Source organism: Mus pahari, chromosome 11 (assembly GCF_900095145.1).
Source record: "Mus pahari chromosome 11, PAHARI_EIJ_v1.1, whole genome shotgun sequence".
Lineage (NCBI taxonomy): Eukaryota > Metazoa > Chordata > Mammalia > Rodentia > Muridae > Mus > Mus pahari.
The window spans coordinates 75,639,103-75,662,168 of NC_034600.1; the positions used below are offsets into that span (position 1 = coordinate 75,639,103).

At 48.7% G+C, this 23,066-nt stretch overlaps 1 protein-coding gene across 3 annotated transcripts in view; it reads right to left on the minus strand.

Annotated features, from left to right (window-relative positions):
- Positions 1-2,417, minus strand: part of Ankrd33b (ankyrin repeat domain 33B) — a 71,755-nt gene extending 69,338 nt beyond the window's left edge. For 2 of the 3 annotated variants that reach the window (XM_029543947.1, XM_029543946.1), the window contains exon 1: positions 1,713-2,417. In XM_029543947.1, coding sequence (XP_029399807.1) covers positions 1,713-2,066 — 354 coding nt within the window. In that variant the 5' untranslated portion in view covers positions 2,067-2,417. The remainder of the gene's footprint in view (positions 1-1,712) is intronic. The other variant, XM_021208795.2, reaches the window with a different exon arrangement.
- Positions 2,418-23,066: the final 20,649 nt, after the last annotated feature.

Genomic DNA, 23,066 nt, shown 5'->3' on the forward strand with positions numbered 1-23,066 from the left:
TCTTCAAAATCAGGGGAAGAGAAAAACTGCAAGAGAAAGCTTGGGTACAAGATTAGACCGTGGTCTCTTCAGAACTAATTAGGGAGAAACGGGGAGACAGCCGGTAAGCGATGGCCATACGTGTGGGACTTCTCCAGGCTCTGGGGCAGGCTCACAAACCACACTGCAGGGACTGTCCTTTCAGGTGAGCTACACAGAAGCCAAACAAGAGCTGAGGGAGCTGCTACCTGTCCTCCGGAGCCTCAGGGCCTGGGAGGGGCTTTCCAGGGGTTCTGGAATTCCTTCTGTGCACTGTGCACGGTTTAACTTGTTCTCAATTTCCCTTGCTGTTTTCAAACTTGGTTGCTTGTTTGGGATTTTTTTTTCCTCTCTCCGGAAAGTATAATAAAACTGGACGGCCCGCGGGCCACTCACAGGTGAACGCTTCCAAGCTGACAACGCTTGCTCAGGAAGGGGGAGGTTTCTAACGCCAGCGCCTGACCCGGAAAAGTCGCTTACTTAAACTGAAAGTGGAGCAGAGCAATAGCCCCCCAGCCTCTCCTCCCGCTGCCTGCCAGCTGGAACAGCCACCACGGGCACCAGGGTGGTGCTGATCTCACCAGACACGTCTCCCTGTCACATCACAAGCACAAACCATTCCTCCAAGTTCAATGTCGGGTTATTGAAAGCATAAAGTGACACCCTGGCTTCACCCTTGCCTAAGCCTGACCCAGACTGCAGTCAGGCACAAAACATTGCGCATATACAGCTCCCAGGAGAAACCAAAGGCACGGGGTCACCAGGTCCCTATATTAAAGCACATATTTTCCGTCAGCTGTGACACCCAAGCAGAAGCACGGGCGTCCCTAATTTGTTCAAGGCTGAGTCTGCAAAAACAAAAAAAACAAAAACCACGGGGCCTCTGGGAACATGGAAATCAGGTGAGGTTGTTTGTCCGCCCAGCAGAAACTAATGGGGACACGGCCACAGCGGTCACTTTCCTGGTTACTATTCAATGAAAACAGCTCTCCAACTTTTTTTATTATTATTATTTAACTTTCTTACTATCTCTGAATCTTGGCGTAATACATGGAGACTGCCTCCCTACTTCCCCGCGTGCCGACCCTGGAGTGTGCCCCTACTGAGCTGCGCAGCACCCGGCTTGCCTGAAGCATGGCTGTGAGGGCTCATTGGCTTCGACCCGCAGCGGTGACCGCACATAAAGCTGGCTGGTCGCCGCGCGGGCCACTAGCAAAAGCAAGTAAAAAGATGGGTCGGTTTAGGTAATGAAAGGAACTGTAGCTTCCAGATCCTAATTCGAGCACCAAAGTGTTAGGCAAAGACAGCGGGAGAGGCCGAGCGGACAAATGCGGATGGGGGTAGGAAAATGTCCCCTTAAAGACCATCGCCTACCCTGTGCCTGGGGAAAGGTAACAGTCAGAGGGGCAATGAGTGGAAGGGACACACACACACACACACACAGAGAGAGAGAGAGAGAGAGAGAGAGAGAGAGAGAGAGAGAGAGAGAGAGAGATCAACACATTTCTTCCTCTGGGGAGAATTCGGGGATCCTGGGGCGGTAAAGGGTCCTAGATGAAGCAGGAAGCCGGGCAGGACCAAATGGGGTCCCAATTGCCTCACAGGAAGGAAAGGGTGCTCTGAGCGGCAGTAGATCCACGGAAATGCGGGCAAGGGAGGAGAGCGGAGAGAACCCAAACCCTGTCGGGACTTACCCGGCCGTTGCGGTCAGTCTCCCGTACCTCCTCGGAACTCGGTCCGCGCCGCACTAGCGCCCGCAGCAGCCCCACGTCGTTGGCGCAGGCGGCGCGCAGGAGGGTCGCCGCCTCAGGGACGCCCTCCGGGACGTTCTCCGCGCACTCCGAGCCGCACTCTTCCTCGCCTCCCGGGGGGTAGAAGGAATCGTCCGATGCGATGCTGCGGGTGTCCGGCAGACTCGAGAAGTCTTCGTACTCCTCGTAGTCCGCTGGGTCGTCCCCTGTCTGTACGCTCCGGGGTGGCGTCGGCGACTGCGGGGACATGCAGCGTGTCCCGCCGCCCTCCGGCCCGGGCCCAGCCAGCAGCACCATGCTGGAGGCCAAGGCGCGGGCCGGGGGCTGGGGCTCGAATTAGAAGACACGGACACGGGGTGCGCCCCGAGGTCACCGACCCTTGCTCCTGCGTTCGCAGAAAAGCAGGAGCCCCGCGCGCTCCAGTCTGGCGGAAAGCAGCTCCAGGCGGCTGCGCTCCCGGAGCAAAGTCACTGGCGACTGGAGAAAAGCCCCTTGGGTGGGAGGAGTCGCGGGGGCTTTCCCTGCCCCGCCGGGCGGGGTGAAAGCGAGGCAACGGGCGGGGCGCCTTCCCGGCTAGAGTCCCGGGAGCATAGGAGATCCTCTCCACCACTACACGGCCACTTTGACCGGAGCAGGGAAAGGCTTGTTCAGGAGATCCCGAAGCTGAAACTCGAGAGGCTGAAAGCTAGCGTGAGGGACAGTAGGCGGCCCGCCCTGCCAAGGGCTGCTCCCTGGGGGCCCGGGCGGAGATGGGGTCTGGAGACGCCAAAGGCAAAGCAAGTTTCCAGCGTCGGAAAGTACCCTCACCTAGGGACCCGCCCCTTTCCCACTCCCCACTGAGGACCGTAATCCGCCCGGGTGCCGAAGGAGGGGCAGCCGCAGGACCGTCACCTCTCGGGCAGTCCTAGTTCTGGGCCAGTTATAGTCCTGGGACTCCCTGGAAACTCTCTTGGAGCGTGGAAAAGCGTCCACTCTGGGGCGGATGGTGTAGCTGTCCACTTAGGAAGAAATTCCATCTTGGGGAGAACCTGCCCTAGTGACGATCCTGATCCAAATAAGGACCCGAGGAGGCTGATTTGGGGAGAAAGGGGGCTAACCTGAAAGGGAGACTGGGTCTGCAAAGTTTCCAAGTCACCCAAGCCGGCTGTGGCTGGCAGGTTGATAGGGGAAAAAAAAATCTTGGGGAGATGGAAAAGTGATCAGGAACCTCAGGGGAGGACGTCTGGGTGAAGAGAGACAGCACCGAGCCAGAGCCGTGAGGGGGCTCCACTCTCCCCAACCCCTGACCGTTGTTATTTGGCGGAGGGGAGGGGGTGGTAATGGGTCGTAGCAGATGAACCAGAGAAGGCTGGAGACCGACCAGCTTTGATCCCACAACTAGAAACAAACACTTCAGAAATCGAGATTACTGGCCATGGTGGCTTGTCGGAAGCGTGTGTATGAATTTGTCACCTGGAACCCCTCACTTTAAAGAGGAGGAGGTGGCATGGCCCTGTTCTAGAGGAAAACTTGTATATCCCAGCTGTGTCTCAGGAGGCGGCTCCAAGCCCCTCACTTCTCTCTCACCCCACTGCCTCCTCTTCATTTCCACCCATCCTGACAGCGAGCCTACCAGGCCCATCAGCCCGTGGGAGGCTCAAAGGAGAACGCGACTGAGATCCTAGAGACAAGACACAAGGACCTGGATGTGGGTGGGCAAGTCAAAGGGCATAGTGCGAAAGCTCGTGCAGTATACTTCAAACGGGGGTGGGGGGTGGGGCACTGGAGCCCGGCAGTGGTGGCGCACGCCTTCAATCCCATCACTTGGGAGGCAGAGGCAGGCCTCTGAGTTCCAGGCCAGCCTGGTCTACAGACTGAGTTCCAGGACAGACAGGGCTGTCTCGAAAAAAACAAACAATACCCCCACCCCACCCCCCAAAAAAGGCACTGCAGGCTGAAAGACTTTCCAGCGTTCTAGGGTGCCTGGAGCCACCCGCACTGGGCCAGTCACACTGAGGTTGTGAGAGGACCTGGTGTACTGGGGCTTTCTTTCTGAAAACCAAAAATCCCCCACTCCCAAGCACTGTTCAGCTTCTCTCGCCATCTGTAACTGTCCACAGCTGCATAAATTCCCGCTGGGAACTTCCCTTTCCCGGTCAGCTTCTGTTACAGGGACTCAGGGGGTTTACAAGGGACAGTTGCTCCCTAAACCCCGTGTGCTACAGTGAAGGTGGCAACAAGGGCTTGCTGGCCTCATTCTCCTCTCAGTGTGGCCGAGGGTTGGTGGTTTAAATTCTGAATCCACCACCATCATCCTCAACCCCATGGGACCGCTTAGCTTCGGGGGACAGAGCTATCTCTGAGGATGGGGGAGGAGCTGAACTGAAGCCAGCTGTAGCTTATCTTCACTGATGGGAGGAGAATGGTTACTTATCTACTTCCTTTTTTTTCTTTCTCAGAAGTTTAGGTCCAAATAGCGCTGAGAATCACTTGCCATTTAAAGATAAACACGAATGGAACTGGGCAGCATGCCTAGGGTATAGGTTTAGTCCCCAGCACTTGAAGAGCGGGAGGTATAAATAAATAGCTCCAAAGAAGGAGTTCTAATAGGGTTGGTTTGTTTGTCTGTCTGTTTGCCCCATCCCCCACCTTACCCCATTGTTAAAAGCATATTTTTATTCAACCTGGCAGACACTGTGCCAGTAATTCCAAGGCACCGAAGAGAAGACATTTTAATGTTCAGCTACATAGCAAATTTGAAGCCAGCCTGGGCGACATTAAGACTCAGTCTCAAAAAACAATTGTGTGTATGTGTATGATATTCGCACACTCCTTTCCAACAGCGCTAATAGATCCCTCACCTTTGAGAAGGGGGAGAAGGGAAACAAAAATCAAAATGAGGCATATGTATGTACATCGAGGGAAAGAAAGATTTAATTTTTTGTTTTTTATTTTTATTTTTTGGAAATCTGATACATATTATGTGAACAAAATCTATCTGACACCAGGAGAGATAGATGAAGGCTCATTTTAAAAATCAATAGCATTGTGAGAAGTCGTGTTTATTCAATGAATTATCCATAAGTTTTAAAGGTGATATGTCTGTAATATTTACATGTCACTCTGTCCACATGGTTTAAGAATTTGTCTTTACAACATTAAAGCACTGCCCTGGGTACTCGTCTGCACCAGGCTTTTCAGAGTTATATTGCTAGGCTGGTGGGATGGCTCAGTGAGGGCGCTTGCCTTGCCTCTAAGTCTAACAACCTGGGCTTAGTTCCTGGAACACACATGGCAGAAGAAAATAACCAACTCCAGAAAGCTGTCCTCTGACCTCTACATAAGCACACATACAAACAAGTGCAAAAATAAAGTGTAAAGCCAGGCACACCAAGGCTTACCTGATTACTGCATGTTCAAACTGAAATGGGGACTGGGGAGGACCAATATTGAGCAGCTCACGACAGTTCGTAACTTCCGTTCCAGGGATTCTGACACCCTCTTCTTCCCTCCGTGGACACTGCTCTCTCGAGCACCAACTCACACATGCACACACACTTCGAAAAAGAAATCTTTGGAGCCGAGACATAGCTCGGAGGTTAGGAGCACTCGGAGGTTAGGAGCACTCGCTGCTCTTGTAGAGGACTGGGGTTTGATTCCTAGTGCCCATGGGGTAGCTCACGGGCATCTTGTAATTTCAGTTGTGAATCTGGCATCCTCTTCTGATCTCAGGCACCAGGCACACACATGCTGCTTACACATACACACATGCAGGCAAAATGCTCATACATGTAAAATAATAAATCTTTTTAAAATTAAAACTAAATCTTTAAAACTGACCATGCGTTTATCCCTGAGGGTGGTGAGCATGTATACCCCTCTATACTGCCCTTCTCCTCCTTGTTGAAAAGGAGGCTTAAGAAGCAGTAGAGCAAGCCAGGTGTGGTGGCGTGCGCCACCACTGCCCAGCTTTTTTTTTTTTTTTTTTTTGAGTACATTGTTTTTATGTGTTCCAAAAAAAGCACGACTCAGGTCCTATGTAAAGGACAAACTTGATCTTCACTGGTTAATGTGAAGAGAAATGGAGAACACTGGTTGTGTGTTTGCTCTGGAGGGTGTACACAGACTCGAGGAAGACCAAGACATTTTTCCAACAGGGAGGAAGAACCAGGCATTAAAAAAGAAAAAAAAAAAAGAGCAAAGGCTGAGAGCAGCTGACATGACACTGACACCAAGTGCGAGCGGTTGGTTTGGTTGGTATCTTAGTCCTGAGCTCATCCATAGGCAGAGTTTATGGTAAAGCTGGTCTTCTGGTATCACCAGGAGGTAGACATAATGTTTTCTTTGGCCCTATTACCACGGCTGCCTACAAAGGAGGCAGCCTTGCTCCTAACTCCAGTCAGATGAAATACACAGTATGTAGAGTAATGCCGCATGGTAAGGGACAGATTGAGCATCAAAAGAAAGCCGGAGGGGCCACAGCCATGTTCTAGATGAGAAAGCCAGGGAGGGTCCCGCGAGAAGATCTCGATCTAGAACGACGACCCTAAGGAAGTGAGGAAGGAGCATGGCATGCTGGTCCCAGAGCTCCAGCCCCTCTCCTTCTGTCCTCATGTCCTTCCTTGGAAGTGGGAAGAGAAGGAGCAAGGCGTGCTGGTCCCAGAGCTCCAGCCCCTCTCCTTCTGTCCTCATGTCCTTCCTTGGAAGTGGGAAAGAGTTGTTCCAGATCAGCTGCTCTCTAGCCCCAGGGCCTGTTGGCTTCTTCCCCAGACAACCTTAGCTCCTGCGGTTCAGGTTTCCACACCCTGTCCTCACTCCCAGTCCACCAAGGTGGCCTTCTCACCTCTGTGAGCACCTGGAGTGGCCTCAGGCCTAGCATAATCCACCCTTCGTCCCTTCTTGGACTACAAGCCCTAAGCTCTCAGGACTCTGGATGGCTTCACTCAGGGTCCTTTCTGCCTTAACCACTCCCTGAGACTGAGTGGTCTCTACTTCCCCTTCCCGCCCACCCCCTGCTTTACTCAGAGTAACCTATAAACTAGCCTGAGTTTCTGCCTCCCTAATCTTGTTTATCTATGGGGACAGAATGCCTGCAGACCCTCTTCAGGTAGGCCAGCTGAAACTGGTTGGGTCGTAGGTGGCTTGTCAGTGTGATATCAGATAGACTCTTATCTTCATAACAATCCTGGGAATCTGCATGCTAAACAGCCTGTGCCAAGGCTGTGACTGAGAAAAATAAAATTTGAACAAGAAGCAGAGCCTTAATCCCAGGCAATCCCTATACCACCAGAAAAGACAAGAGTATTCCTCTTTTTAGCCCTGGCTGTCCTGGAACTCTGTAGACCAGGCTGGCCTCGAACTCAGAAACCTGCCTGCCTCTGCCTCCCAAGGGCTGGGATTAAAGGTATGTGCCACCATTGCCTGTTGGAGTATTACTCTTTTATTAGCCTATCCCTTCCGTAGAGAAGAAAAAAAAAAGGTCCAGTTTGAAGGCAAGAACTGGTAGCAGGTGTAGCCAGTCCCTGGGCAGAACACATCTGCCTCACAGGCTACAACCCTTTCTTTCATTTACTTACTTAAAAATATATTTGAAAAATACAAAAAGGACGCCATGCTTCTATGGGGATCCTAATAGAAAACAAAGTCTCCCCTGGCCGATGGCACCTGCAGCTCTTCCTCTCCCTGCTGCCCCCGCTCCCTGCTGCAGCTCCCCAAGGATGCCTAAAACTGCTTCTGGTCAGTTCTGTGAGTTCTGTGCACGTTTCCAGCCCTGAGCCTTATGTACACTGACCCGGCCCCCTCGTCGGTGTAAGCAGTTCGGAAATGCAGACTTGGTCCTCTGGACGCACTCTGACGGCCATACTGCGGTTACCCAGCTCTGCTGGGGACTCACATACTCCTGTTATCCTAAGGTTGCCAGAAAGAGAAGATCGATCAGTCCACTTCCCTCCCGCAGGGCCGCAGGGGAGCACACCTGCCCACATCAAATTAGACTGTGACTTCCCGGATTCCTGCATATCTACATCGGTGTGGCCCCGACTCGGGGAAGCATGTCCAGTGAATTAGGGATGGAGGGACAGCTGAGCAATCCCAGCTTTCTCAGGCAGCCTGCTCTCCTACCCACCAGGTCCTCGGAACCTAGAGAGCTCAGACACCAGTGTCCATGCCTGAGACAGCCCAGCTGAGAGAAAGCTACATCTCCAGTTTGTTACTTTACATAGGTGCTTCTCATTTCATGCCTATAAGATCTCTTGGACAATTCACCAGAACATTTTGGCATTTTATTTTCAATACCAAAAATACCCCTTCAATAAAGATAAACATGCCCACATCCTATATGCCTGCATCTCTTTACCCATAAGCACTCAGTCAAGCAGCTCTGGAGCACAGCAGATGTACACTCCTCTCTCCCAGGCTCATTCCATAGCTGATTTCCTCACTCTCGCTCCTGCTCCCTCCATGACTCACACCTACATTCTCTGCAGGTAGCTGGTTCCCTGGCCCTGCAGCCCTTGGGGTGCCCTAGGGGCTGGTCCCCTTGAGACCTAGCTCCGCTTCGCTTAGACCTTTTCCACTCCTTCCACTCCCAAGCAGTCACCTCCTGACTGTGATTAATTAAGCACTGATGTACTGCTCCCATTATTTCTTCCAGTGTCCACTGCAGGCAGAGAAGGACAGAAGAAGGTCCCAGCGTGGCTCTGCTTGCCGACACACGCACGGGATGAAAGCTATCAGAGCCTGCAGCCTTTTCCCAGGGTATGTAGCTAGAATTCGGCGAAAGCGCAGATTGCGGAGACTTCATATCCCTAAACAGGAAAAGTTGACAGATATTCCTCAAGGGAAAGAATACTCCTGAAAAGAACAGGGCCTCAGTAGAGTTCTGGAGAGAACTGGTGTTGCTGAGAACTATCTGGCTCCAGGCGAGCCAGGCAGGGAGGGGCTTTATTACACCAGCATTAGGTGTGGCAGATGGACGATGACCGACTGTCGCTGGCTGGTTCCATCATCCACCATCAGAACCAGAAGAACCCACCATCAGAACCAGAAGAACGTTTACACGTCAGTCCCGTGCCTCCTGGTCTTAGTTAGGGCTTCACTGCTATGAACAGACACCATGACCAAGGCAACTCTTACAAGGACAACATTTAATTGGGACTGGCTTACAGGTTCAGAGGTTCAGTCCATTATCATCAAAGTGGGAGCATGGCAGCATCCAGGCAGGCATGGTGCAGGAGGAGCTGAGAGTTCTACATCTCCATCTGAAGGCTGCTGGGAGACGATTGGCTCCCATGTGGTTAGGAGGAGGGTCTCATTGCCCACACCCACAGTGACACACTTCTTCCAACAAGGCCACACCTCCTAAAAGTGCCACTCCCTGGGCCAGTCATATTCAAATCACCATACTCCTCTACCTTCACTGAGGCCTAACATGTGCCTCAGGAGGCCAATGCTGAAGTTGCCTAAGAGGACACCCACCTATTGTCACACATGGCCTGCAGGCTGTCCCTCCCCATCTCCCACCAGTCTCAAAAGAACTCAGTGAAGTTCTTCTATTAGTCTGACAGGAGTATGTCACACACGTGGACACACACACACATGTACAAAAACAAGCACATGCACTGACACGCATGGACACGCAACACACTCTGTGTAAGGACTTCAGATGTTATATGCCTACCACTCATGTACCTCTCTGGTGTCAGCGAATATCTGCCTCCCTAAGAATCCAGCACTTGAAGATGAAAGCAAAAGTTTGGATCTAAAAGATGGAATTGGGAGGCCAGCTTCCACAGCATCGGTATTTTCCTGGGAATGGAGAAAAGACAGCGTTCAGTGTGATCAAGCCACGGATGTTTGCAGAGACATGTGGCACACACTTATCCACCCGCGTCTGCTGGCATGACGCGATGTGTGACCTCACCTCCCGACCTCGCTTCGCTCTGCAGCCTCCACTCAGCTCCACGCTCTTCTTCTTGGCTTTTCTTTCTCCTGTCTCAGCTTCCCTCTTCGAGGTGTCCTTTGAAGTTCCCTGGTCAGATTCGGCCTCCTTCCCTTACCCTTCAGTGAGCTCACCCCTCCTGGGGCTCCCACTGACCACTCACCCTTTCCTATACATGTAGTGGCACCCACAAGACTGGGCCCACTGAACAAGCACGACCCTGTGTGGTCTTCACACAGGGAGGTCAGGCCACAGCAGTTCTCCCTTCCCAAGCCTGCACTGTGCTTGCTCGGCGCTGGGGCCTCATCCCGCACCCCCTGTTCCTCTTCTCTCTATACCCATCACTCTTGGGAGATCTCCTCTACCGAGGCGCACACCCATCATGGTTCCAGAGTCGAGCTTCGAGAGCGTGCCGCAGTGTGGGGACAAGCAGCGCAGGATGTATTCTGGGGACAGGCCGCTTTAGACCAGGTCTCATGTAGCCCAGGCTGCCCACAAACATTTTGTATAGCTGAAAGTGACCTTGACCTCCTGACCCGCCTGCCTACACCCCAAGTGCTGAGATGACAGGTACACACTACCATACCTGGCTCTCACAGGCATCTTGAGACTCCCCAGGGCCAAGCCAAACTCCTGTTTGCTCCACAATGGCTCCTCCTTCCACCCTGTATGTCATGATTAGGAATCCCACCATCTGCCCAGGGACCCATTGCAGAGACCCTTCATGCTTCTGAGCTACCCCTTACTGCTACATCAGTTGTCCTCTCCATAGGCCCCCATGTCCTCAGGGCTTGAGACACCATGGTACATAGTGACGTCTGGCATAGCTCTTTTTTTTTTTTTTTTTTTCAAAAGATTTATTTATTTATTATATGTAAATACACTGTAGTTGTCTTCAGACACACCAGAAGAGTGCATCCGATCTCGTTACAGATGGTTATGAGCCATCATGGGATTGCTGGGATTTTTAACTCAGAACCTTTGGAAGAGCAGTCGGTGCTCTTAACCGCTGAGCCATCTCTCCAGCCCCTGGCATAGCTCTTGAGTTTAGAGTGGGCACATCAAGGTTGACTCCTGTGTGGTCTCATCCATAGGCCACAGAGTTTCTACTGCAGCATATACCCAGAGGTTAGATGCATGTGTGTCCCATAAAAGAAAGTAGAATAGCCAGGTAGGGGGTAGGGAGGGTAGAGGTGGGGGTAGGAGGTGGGGGTGGGGGTGGGGAATGTGGTTGGGGAGAGAAAACAAACGTTTACTAAGCACTGACTACATGAAGTAGCTTCGGCCTAGTCATTCAGTGGAGTACTACGCAGCAGTGAACTGGATGAACCCTGCTGCATGACCTGACTTCTCCGGATGACAAGCTGTAAAATGAAAGGGATCTTTTCCTCCCCGAGTTGCTTTTGGTTACGGTATTTATCACAGCTACAGAAACCATTACTGAGACAGTCCTGTGAACAAACACAGCCAGGACAGCCTTGAAAACCCAGCCAGGGGTGAGTGATGCTTCCCAGACAGAGTATGCTGGGAGCTGGAGGATCCTCCCTAGAGCCTCAGAAACCAGGTGGTCTGCAGGAGTGATGAAGGTCCTCCCTAGTCTCTCAGAAACAGACCACCTGGGGTGGAACCTTCCGACTTACAAAGCAACAAAGCAGGTTCTATTGTCTACACCTGCCACTGCCTTCCTCCAAAACATTATCACTACCTGCTGAGACCCTTGAGACCTTCCAGAGACAGCATCCTGCAGATCACCTTCAGCTGGTGAAGGGCATCAAGAACGGAGTGGTGGGGGATGGGCCTCCTCCCTCTAAGCTCAGAAAGTAAACTTGGGGGCTTTGATCAGCTCTGTTGTCTTAGCCTTCCTTCCTTGTTCGCTGTCTAATCTCTTTCAGCCCCAGCCAGCCTTTCAGGAGTATCGAGTGTGGCTGAGGGCGGTCATGCAGGAATAATGAAAGTCCTCCCTAGTCTCTCAGAAATGGCGTGGTCTGCAGGAGTGAGGAGGGTCCTCCCTAGTCCCTCAGAAACCATGTGGTCTCTGATGCTGGGAGATGGTTAATTTCTGGGATCTCACATCACTCCTGGCAGTGTGGTGTGGTAACCTGGGAAACTGACAATTAGCTATTATTCTCTGAGATCTAAAATAGCTCAGAGATGCTGCTGAGGGCCTGGACCCTCAGGGTCAGGTGACCAGATATTTCTGGTGTGGGTAAGGACCCACACGATGTTCCCCCATACTGAGCCACAGCACACCCCAAAACGTAGAGTTTGACCGAGCCTCAGCCTCAGGGTGACCTGTCCCCTGTATTGAAACTGCCACTTTGTCTCCACAGAAGTGAGTGCACATCGTGGGCCCACCTCAGCTCACAAGTATGTAGGAGGTTGGTAAGCCATCGCTTGTCACTGTTTCATGGAGACACGATTCCACATTCCAAGTAAATATCTCATAAACATACAGAAGCACCTTCATTCATAACCTGAGATGTTTTGAAATTTTGTTTTCATGCCCTTCATGGAAAAAAAAAAAGAAAGAAAGAAAACCAGCAGCAATACAGATTCATAGAATAATCCTTGTTCCCGACTGACTCACTGCCAGGCTGTTACACTAAATGTGCCTTCTTCCTTATACCCTGGGCGGAGGGGACATGTTAGGACAAGGACAATGAGCAAGTGAAATTGGATGAAATGTAGTCAGTATCTAACATATGCAGATGCCCCTCTGTTTCCCATGGGGTCCTACTCCTCCACACTCATGGTAAGAAGAATGCAGTGAAGTGACCTTTAACCTTTAACTCACCAGTACCCGATCTTAACAACACCGCATGCTTCCAGAGTTCTGGCTCACTGAGGCTGCCCAGCCTCGTGAGGGAGTGTCTTATCGAGGTTTCCTAGCCCCTGAGAGATGTCAGTCCCAAGTGGTTTCCAGGGAATGAATCACATCGTCTCTTATACAACAGTTGTGTTGTCATCATTCCACAGCTGTGGGTCCCAGCGTCTGACCGTCTTCATGATCATCACAAGGAGACTGGAGAGCAGGGGCGACGGTGGGATTTGAGGGACCCACAAAGGCTCTGCGTGGGAGCTTGGTCCTCATTGTGCAGATGTTGGAAGGTGGGGCCCAGGGAAGCCATGGAAGAATCTTCCTTGAGGGGAGCTAAGTGGTTCTTCCTACAGGACCCAGTGAGTTCTCATGCTCTTCTGTGATATAGAGCTGACCTTCTGACCAGCGGCTGGATGGCTTCCTGTCTGTGGTGTGACCTCTTCCCCTCATGAGCCCCATCATTGTGATGCCGTCCACCATGCAGTTCCTAACAGAGCCACACTGATGCTCGTGTGTGTGCAATGAACTTTAGTTCATAAAGGTGTATGTGCATGTGTGTGGTTCTGGGAACCAACCCAGGCATCACACCTATGCCCTCTACCTCCAAGCTGTACCCTTTTTCTAAACCTTCTTTCTTTCTTTCTTTTCTGTTTTGTCCTGTTTTGCTGCTGTTGTTTTTAGCGCTGTTGGGTATCCCGGGCTGACTACAGACTTTCTGTGTGACACGGAACAGCCTTGCACTTGACCCTCAGAGCCTCCGACTACTCCTGAGTACCAGAATTGCTCATGTGACCACCACACCCAGTTTACGTAGTGCTGTGCCTCCCATGCCAGACACTCTACCAACAGCTACGCCTCCAGCCCCAAACTTCTTTCCTTGATAAGTGCTCAGCAACAGGTGTTTTGTCATAGTAGCAGAAGTTTTGACATAAGGAGGGTGTTGAAGATAGCATCAAAGATTTCTTGACACTATTTCTTGTCATATAGGGATTCATGCAAAAGGATGGATTATTTTAGTATATGTTGTTGTAATTACGCCAGAAATTCTTGATTTAAATAATACTCAAGTCAAAATATTTTAAGAAGAATTTTTTGGTGTGTTTATAATTTGTGTTTCCTGAAGAGACGCAATTTGCACTGCGTGTGAGATCGGACAGAACTCGAATGTAACCTCAGATACCTTCCAAGTGAAGAAAGTTCTTCTTGGTTCAGCTTCTTCCAGCACCAAGTTTACAACCTCAAAGACCACAGTGGACCAGAGAAACCCTGTGAAAATCTGCCTTCTGACCACTGAAAGGGATCAGATGGGAAACTGAAATGGTTATTTAAGATTTTCAATCAAGTAATGATTCAATTCATTATCTCACCATTGGAAGCTTTGAGTTTTGCAAAAGGCTGAATCAACCTCTCTCTCTTTCCTTTCTGTTATTTAGAATAAAAATAATAATAAAGGAAATTGACCAATGAATTTGTTTAGGGACCAAAGCCCACAAGTTTTTTGGGGGAAGAAAGTTTGAGATACAGCTTAGAGCAGAAGGGCTTGCGAGGAATGAGAGGGGCATAAGTGTGAAGCCCAGCACCATCACTACCACATTCCATGCACACACACACACACAAACAGAGACAGAGATAAAGGGAGTCAGAGACACAGAGAAACAAAAACAGAGACACAGAGACAAATAGAGAGACAGAAACACAGAGACTGTGGATGCTCATCACGAAGGGCAAAGAAAGAAGCCAAAGAGCAGGTGACTTAGAACAATGCAGGCCTTTATTTGGGGGAACCTTACTGAGGGCCTCTGTAAAGATTAGAGCCCACTGTCTGCCCACGAGCTGGGATGCTCATACACAGAAGCAGGAAGGGGGTTGAAGTTTCCCTTTTTGCCCCAAGTTTTGGTATGGCTGGAGTCAACCAGTGAAGAGCAGTTTGAAGACATTAGATGATCCATAAGCATCTTTCCTGGTTAGCCTTTGCTGGGGCCCACAGGGCCAGGAGGCAGAGACTCACAAGTCACTTCAGTCCTGGGGAGCAAATTGCTATAGTTAGAGGAATAGCTACTGTTCATGGAGGAGCTCTGTGGCCCCTGGATAACGTATTGTGGAGGAAAGTGTGGTTTTCTTGGGTCTTGAAGATTATCACAAAACTTCATGCTTTTTCAGTGGTGTGAACATTCTTCAGATAAACCTGACCAAATAGGAAGAGAAGAAGGAAAGAAAGGAGGGAAGGGGAGAACAGGGAAGGAAAGGAGGGAGGGGAGGGGGGAGGGAGAAAGGGTCGGAAAGAAGGGAGGGGAGGAGGGAGGGAGAGAGGGAAGGATGCTACACACACACACATGCACACACACACACACACGCACACGCACACACGCACGCACACGCACACGCACGCACATGCACGCACACGCACGCACACACGTGCACACATGCACACGCACATGCACATGCGCACATGTACACACACGCACACACGCACGCACACACACACGCACATGCACACATGTACACACACACGCACACACACATGCACATGTGCACATGTACACACACACGCACACGCACACATGCACACACACACGCACATGCACACACACGCACACATGCACATGCACGCATGCACACACACGCACACACACATGCACACACACGCACACGCACATACACACACGCACGCGCACACACACGCGCACACATGTGCACACACACACACACACACACACACACACATCAATGGAGCCTTGGCTGTTTGTGCATCAGAAGTGCCGGGCTTTTCAGAGACAGCATGTAAAACCAAAAGAAGTACCTCTGGTCCACACTGCGTCAGGCTTAGTGCTACCATTAAAATCTGCCCAGCAGTTGATACAAACCATGGATTGTGGTAATGGGTTGCATGAGGATCTATCAGTGCCTTGCTGAGCAGGAATCTAAAAGCCAGAGAGCCCTGGTGCACAGACAGTTGTTAAGGGGCAGTAAACATCTTTACCTGCCGCACAGAGCAGCTGCCCTATTTGGGGAATGGAGAGGAAGCCAGCCTGCAACTCCCGAATGTGATTTTTTTTTCAGTAAACCTTATCATATCAGATGGCTACATTTGGAAGTTTGAATGCAAACCTTCCCTTGATGAAATATTCAGATCCCACAGTGAGCCACGAATATCGGGAATCGTTACTAAAATTACCTTTTATGTATGTTTTTAGCTTCATAACTTAAAAGACAATGTTCCTTAAATACATTCTGTGGGAGAAAAAGAACCCTTTCGTTGAACGCGTGTGTGCTTATGTAGGCTGAATCTGGAGGAGCACTTCCAGCTCTGACGGCTGAAGAATCTTACTTTGAAACTCATCAACAAACTCCCCACTTCTCCTAATACCCATCTGTGCTAGGAAATAACTCCAAGGAGAATTTCTGAAGAGAATTTGGCTTCTTGCCAAAAACAACTTTGAGAAGATCATGGAGAAGGCGCCTTGTTGGCCTGCTGAGAGTGTCTGTTGACCTTTGCCCATCCTCAGTGTTCACTCCCCACTCCCTGGGGAGCCCAGTCAGGACTGGGGCAGTAGATGCTCCTTGCCAATCTACCCAATGTCCAACCAGGCAGCAGGGCAGCAGGGCAACCGGCATTCATTCTGCCCAGACCTTGCAAACAACTCCACCGGTTCCCACTGTGTAAAGAGGGTGCAGGCGGGGAGGCTGTGACTGTATCAGGCCACAGAGTGAGAAGGGCTCTAGATAAGGAATATCAGAGTGATGGGTAGGACCTGCCGGTGACTACACTAGCCTGCCTGGGGATCTGATGGCTTCTGGGCTTCTGCTCCCTGAGCTAGCGAGCCCCTTTGTCACTCAAGCCAGATTAGATTTAGAATTTTTTTTTTCCCATTTAAAGAATCCGTGACGGGGGCTGGAGAGATGGCTCAGCAGTTAAGAGCACTGATGCTCTTCCAGAGGTCCTGAGTTCAATTCCCAGCAACCACATGGTAGCTCACAACCATCTGTAATGGGATCTGATGCCTTCTCTGAAGACAGTAACAAGTGTACTCATATACATAAAATAAATAGAGAACTCTTTAAAAAAAAAAATCCAAGAGGAGCTAAAATAAAACATTTAAAAAAATTAGAATCTTCTTGGATCTGAATTTGGTGCCAGAAGGTGGGTGTGTCCCAATCATAGCACTAAAATGCTAAAATCCCTTGTCCACCACTGAGACATCTTTATCTTCCCGTTCTACTTAAATAGCAATGGACATTGAGCTCAAATCTTGTGAACTAGTCAAGTGCTTACCACCAAGGACTCTGAGTACAAAACAAAAGGATCAGTAGCTCCTTTTAATTCTGAGACACCCCTCAACATCTGCCCCAACACTGGAAGTAACTGGGACCAGTGGGACCTAGGCACCCAGGAACTCCACCCAAACAGTAGCACGAGTTCCTTCAGATCTGGACAGGTTCCCTGATTAGACCTTGGGCACTAACTCTGCAACCAGTCCCACAACACCCAGAAGAATGGTGGGAGGCAAGGGTAAGAACATAAGCAACAGAAACCAAGGTTACTTGGCATCATCAGAATCCAATTCTCCCACCATAGCAAGTCCTGGATACACCAACACACCGGAAAAGCAAGATTTGAATCTAAAATAACTCCTCATGATGATGATAGAGGAACTTAAGAAGGACATAAATAACTTCCATAAAGAAATATAGGAGAACACTGTTAAACAGGTAGAAGCCCTTAAAGAGGAAACACAAAAATCCCTTAAAGAATTACAGGAAAGAGCTGGGCGTGGTGGCGCATGCCTTTAATCCCAGCAGAGGCAGAGGCAGGCGGATTTCTGAGTTCGAGGCCAGCATGGTCTAAAAAATGAGTTCCAGGACAGCCAGGGCTATACAGAGAAACCCTGTCTCAAAAAAAACAAAAAAAAGAGAGAGAGAGAGAGAGAGAGAGAGAGAGAATTACAGGAAAAAACAATCAAATAGGCGAAGGAGGGGCTGGTGAGATGGCTCAGTGAGTAAGAGCACCCGACTGCTCTTCCAAAAGGTCTGGAGTTCAAATCCCAGCAACCACATGGTGGCTTATAACCATCCGTAATAAGATCTGACGCCCTCTTCTGGAGTGTCTGAAGACAGCTACAGTGTACTTACATATAATAAATAAATAAATCTTTAAACACACACACAAATTAAAAAGAAAAATAAAATCTTAAAAAAAATAGGCGAAGGGAAGGAACAAAATCATTCAGGATCTAAACTAAAAATGGAAAAGAAATAAAATAAAATAAAATAAAAATGGAAGTAGAAACAATAAAGAAATCACAAAGGGAGACAACCCTGGAGTTAAAAAACCTAGGAAAGAGATCAGGAGTCATAAATGCAAGCATCACCAACAGAATACAAGAGATAATCGGTCACAAAACAGGCCTCAACAGATACAAGAAGACTGAAATAACCCCATGCACCCTATCAGATCACCACAGACTAAGGCTGGTTTTCAATACCAACAAAAATAACGGAAAGCACACATACACATGGAAGCTGAACAACGCGCTACTCAATGATAACCTGGTCAAGGAAGAAGTAAAGAAAGAAATTAAAGGCTTTTTAAAATTTAATGAAAATGAAGGTACATCACACCAAAACTTATGGGACACAATGAAAGCAGTGGTAGGAGGAAAACTAACAGTTCTAAGTGCCTCCAAAAAGAAACTGAAGAGAGCTTACACTAGCAGCTTGACAGCACCCATGAAAGCTCTAGAACAAAAAGACGCAAATACACCCAAGAGGAGAAGATGGCAGGAAATAATCAAACTCAGGGCTGAAATCAAGCAAATAGAGACAAAAAGAACTATACAAAGAATCAACAAGACCAGGAGCTGGTTCTTTGAGAAAATCACCAAGATAGATGAACCCTTAGCCAGATTAACCAGAGGGCACAGAGACAGTATCCAAATTAATACAATCAGAAATGAAAAGGGAAGGGGCTGGTGTGATGGCTCAGCGGGTAAGAGCACCGAATGCTCTTCCAAAGGTCCAGAGTTCAAATCCCAGCAACCATATGGTGGCTCACAACCATCCATAACAAGATCTGATGCCCTCTTCTGGAGTGTCTGAAGTCAGCTACAGTGTAATTACATATAATAAATAAATAAATCATTAAAAAAAAAAGAAATGAAAAGGGAGATATAACAACAAAATATATCTTTAAATAATTACTGTTTGTTTAATATTAACAGCTAAAAAATTTAAATCATGTTCTATAAACATCATGGAAATATTATTGATAATTTTTCTCACCATGCTTGAAATCAGCATTTTCTTAATGTTTAACTTCAAAGAGCTTTTGCTATTTTGAAATTTTTAAAAAATACTTACTGATTAAAAAAAAAATTGAGACACCACTCACTAAGTTGTACAGTCTTGACCAAGCTGTGTAGCTTAGACAGGCCTTACACCCCCTATCCTCCTGCCTCAGCCCCAGAATAGCTAGAATTGTGTGTGTGTGTGTGTGTGTGTGTGTGTGTGTGTGCCATCAGGCCTGGCTCTACTTCGGAAACTGGCAACTTTGGTTATGTTCTTGCAACACAGTTAATTAAGCTCCCTTCAGTTATATCATAGGAAACAGGCCATATGTCTACTGTGATAGCTTTATGGCTTTGGTAGGAAATGTTCTAGAATATGCTGGGTAATTCTTGAGATATTTTTTGTAAGTTAAAAGAAAAACAAAGAGTGACTTCCAGGACAGCCAAGGCTACACAGAGAAACCCTGTCTCGAAAAACCAAAAAGAAAAAAAGAAAAACAAAGAAGAACCAGCTTGGGTTGAAGGTGGTCCAGTTGATAATCTCTGCTAACCATATCTGATACACATTACTATATCAGTCCCATGGAAGATTGCTGGGTCAAATATTCCTTCCAAGTAAGAGTTCACTGTGGTTGAAAAGGATTGAAAACTTAAGTGTTTCTTTTAAGACTTAGGTAAATGTGTTTCAATCCAAATAACCACAGAAGTGCAGTAGCTAGTAAGAACTTGTGGAAAAGGGGGAACTCCCAAGGAAGTTGGTCCTGGTCCTGTGCCCAAGTGCTGTGCCCACCTTAGTTCTCCTTTCAAACCTGATTGCAATGCAACCTAACATGACACTGAGTCCCCTGCTGTTTGAATTGTAAATGCAGTGTGTGAATACATAAAGCAAAGGGTTAATTAGCCCAGGTTCTGGGTGGTAGACCACAAAATGCCGACTGCAGCCGATTGAAGCAGAAAGTGACCAAGACAGAAGAGCTTGTAGACTGTCCCAGAGCTCCCGGTACTGTACCTAGCCTGACCATCCCAACATGTATTGCCTGAGGTTTTTCTTTTAAGATTATTTTTAATTGGGTGAGGGGGAGTATGTGCGAGCGAGTGACAGAGCCTGAGGCATCATCTGCCTTGGAGCTGGTGTTACAGGCAGCCTTGAGGCACCTAATACTGGTCCTGGGAACCGAACCCATGTCCTCTGCAAGAGCAGTCAACATTCTTACCTGCTGAGACATCTCTCCAGCCCCTGCTGATGTTCAAAATGGAGTTTTTAAAAAGAAAACATGTAGCCGGGCGTGGTGGCTCACGCCTTTAATCCCAGCACTTGGGAGGCAGAGGCAGGAGGATTTCTGAGTTCAAGGCCAGCCTGTCTACAAAGTGAGTTCCAGGACAGCCAGAGCTATACAGAGAAACCCTGTCTCGAAAAACCACAAAAAAAAAAAAAAAAAAAAAAAAAAAAAAAAGAAAAGAAAAAAAAGAAAAAGAAAAAGAAAAAGAAAGCATGTACTTATTTGTGGGTGTGTGTGTGCGTGTGCGCCATCACACACATATGTAGATCAGGACATCTTGCAGGAGTTGGTTCTCTCCTCCAATCAGTGTGGGTCCTGGGGATTGAACTCAGGGCATCAGACATAGTGGTAAGTGCCTAACTCACTGAGCCGTGTCTCTGGGATGAAAATAAAATAAATAAGTTTAGATTTATAGGCACATTGGGCAGATAAAAGACTTTCTATATTTCCTATCAGAAATAGTGCCTTTTGTTATGAACTACACTCTTGTATTTGTCCTTTTGAGTGGGTATGCACAGGTATGCTCATGTGGAGGGCATGTGTGTGCACGTGTGGAGGCCAGAGGTTAACCTCAGGCGTCATTCCTCAGACAGCATGCACCTGGTCTTATAATTGTTTGTTACGACAGACAGGGTCTCTCACTGAGCTGGAGTTCACCAATTAGACCAATCGGCTTCAGCTGATTAGCCACCAGGCCCAGGGCGCACCTGCGTCCACCTCCCCCAGCACTGAGTGAGCAAACACACTGCCACCACCCCCAGCTTTTTTCCAGCTGAGGTTCAGAGACCTTCAGTGTTCTCTTAACCTGTTCTTCCAGAATGCCACACTGCGTGTAAGTGTCGCTTCTCTTTAGGTTCCTCACAGGGCGATCGTCCCTCAGGCTCGCCTTTACCGGGATGACCTCGACAGCTGCGAGGACTGCAGTCAGACGTACCGCTCTCTGGATGTACCGGATCGATTGTGTTCCTCTGGTTAGATGGGCCTGCGCATGCCTGGCAGAGCAGCCACCCAGAGGGAGCACTCCACTTTAAGCACGTCATACTGTCAATTCCACTAGAGTCATCGCTGCCCTCGTGTTCCTTGTATTTTCTGTTGTGGTGTTCCCCCCTGGTCTGTCCCCCTTCTACCGTGCCTTCATTGGATAAGAGTCACTGCCCACTGTGGGCTTTCTATTGAGTTATTTTCTAAAGAGAAAGATCAGAGACGTTTGAGACAAAGGTGTCTTCTGGGCCCCCGGGCTGCCGGCTTTGCCAGTTCTTGTCATGCCTACTCTTGGCTTCACACGCCCATCCCCCAAGCATCCTTCACGCGGCACCATCGGTAAATCTGTGAAGACTTTGAGTAGAGTTGGTCTTCACCTCCTACATAATAAAAACCATTTCTGGTTACAGGGGGTAAGGGATGCAGAGGCAGAGAGAACCCCAGCTGACTAACGCTCGGATGGGGGCGGCAGCCAGGCCGGAGGTCTCTGATCTGGACCCTGTGCCATTCTGCATTTAAAAGTCCTGTCTGGGTGTGTGTTTCCTTTCTAAAATATTGAGTTTTTATTGTTAGTGCTTATGTATCTGTGTGCGTCTGTATTGATGTATTCCATTTGTGGGGGGGTACTAAGAGAGGTTGTTGGATACCCGGGAGCTGGGGTTACAGATGGATTTGAGCCACACATCTAATGTCAGTCCTGGGAACTGGATTCAGGTCCTCTGGAAAACCAGCAAGTCCCCTTAACCGTCTTCGAAGCCACCATGCCACATTTTCTTTACCCACTCACGTACCAGCCTCCACCTAGACCCACTCAGGAACCTGGCTATTCTGAGCAGCACTGGGATGCGTGTGTGCAGGAATCTGAAAGTCCCCTGGGTGGGAGAGCTCAGTTATATATCATTTTCAGGAGAATGGACGCAACTAGAAACACCATGTTAAATGAAATAAGCCAGGGCCAGAAAGACACATATGTATTGCTGTGTTCTCTTACTTTGGGGCCCTAGAATTCTTTATAGAGACATAAAAATATTGTAATATATAATGTAAAAGCAGAAGGAGATGGGATGAATGGGACGGGGGAGGGGGAGGTGAAGGAACAGTACAGGGAGTCAGCGATAAGTGAGCATGAAGATAGTCAAAGCAGGAGACTTATTTGAAACAAACTCTGTTTGAAACTCAGCACTACATGCAATGAATATACACCAGTACAGGATAAAATAAAATAGAAAGGGGAAATGACTCAGCAATTAAGGCTGCTTGCTGCTCTTACAGAGAACCCAGGTTTGACTCCCATAACCATTGTGGCAGATCACAACTGTCTGTGACTCCAGTTCCAGGTGACCTGGTACTCTCTTCTGACTTCTGTAGGTACCAGGTACAACACATGGTGCACATCCACACATGTGGGCAAAACATTCACACACATAAAAATAAGTAAATATTTTTAAAGAAAAAAAAAGAAAAATCTTTCTGGGCAAGAATGAGTCTAGCCTGAGCTATACAGTCAGTTCCAGGCCAGCCTGGGCTACAGAGCGAGGCTTTAATGTCTAAACAAAAACAACTGAAAACCAACAACAGGCCTTGCTTTAGAAGACTTGGTAGAGGTTTTCTGTTTTCTCTAGAAAGAGAGGCTCTCCCGAGACTACCATGTGAAGGGATGGGGTTTAATGTCACAGAGGTAATAAAGGTGGTGGCTCTCCTGAAGTCAAGACCTCTGGCCACACTGCAGTAGGTGTCCTATGGGACCAAGAGATCACAAGGTTGGGAAAGGGGGGGGCACAGTGGGACCCAGTTACAGAAAGCATCTTCCATAGGTCAGGACACCTCTATGTGTAGCTATGTGTAGTGGGTTGGCCTAATGTTGCTTGTATACCAGTGTCAATTTGGGACCCCAAGGCCGTTTGCCCTAAAGACAGAGACACATTAGACACTGAGTGACCTTGCCCCCAGCTGATTGTGAATGGTAAATAAAGACGTCAGCAGCAACAGCTGGGGAGAAGAGAGATAGGTGGGGTT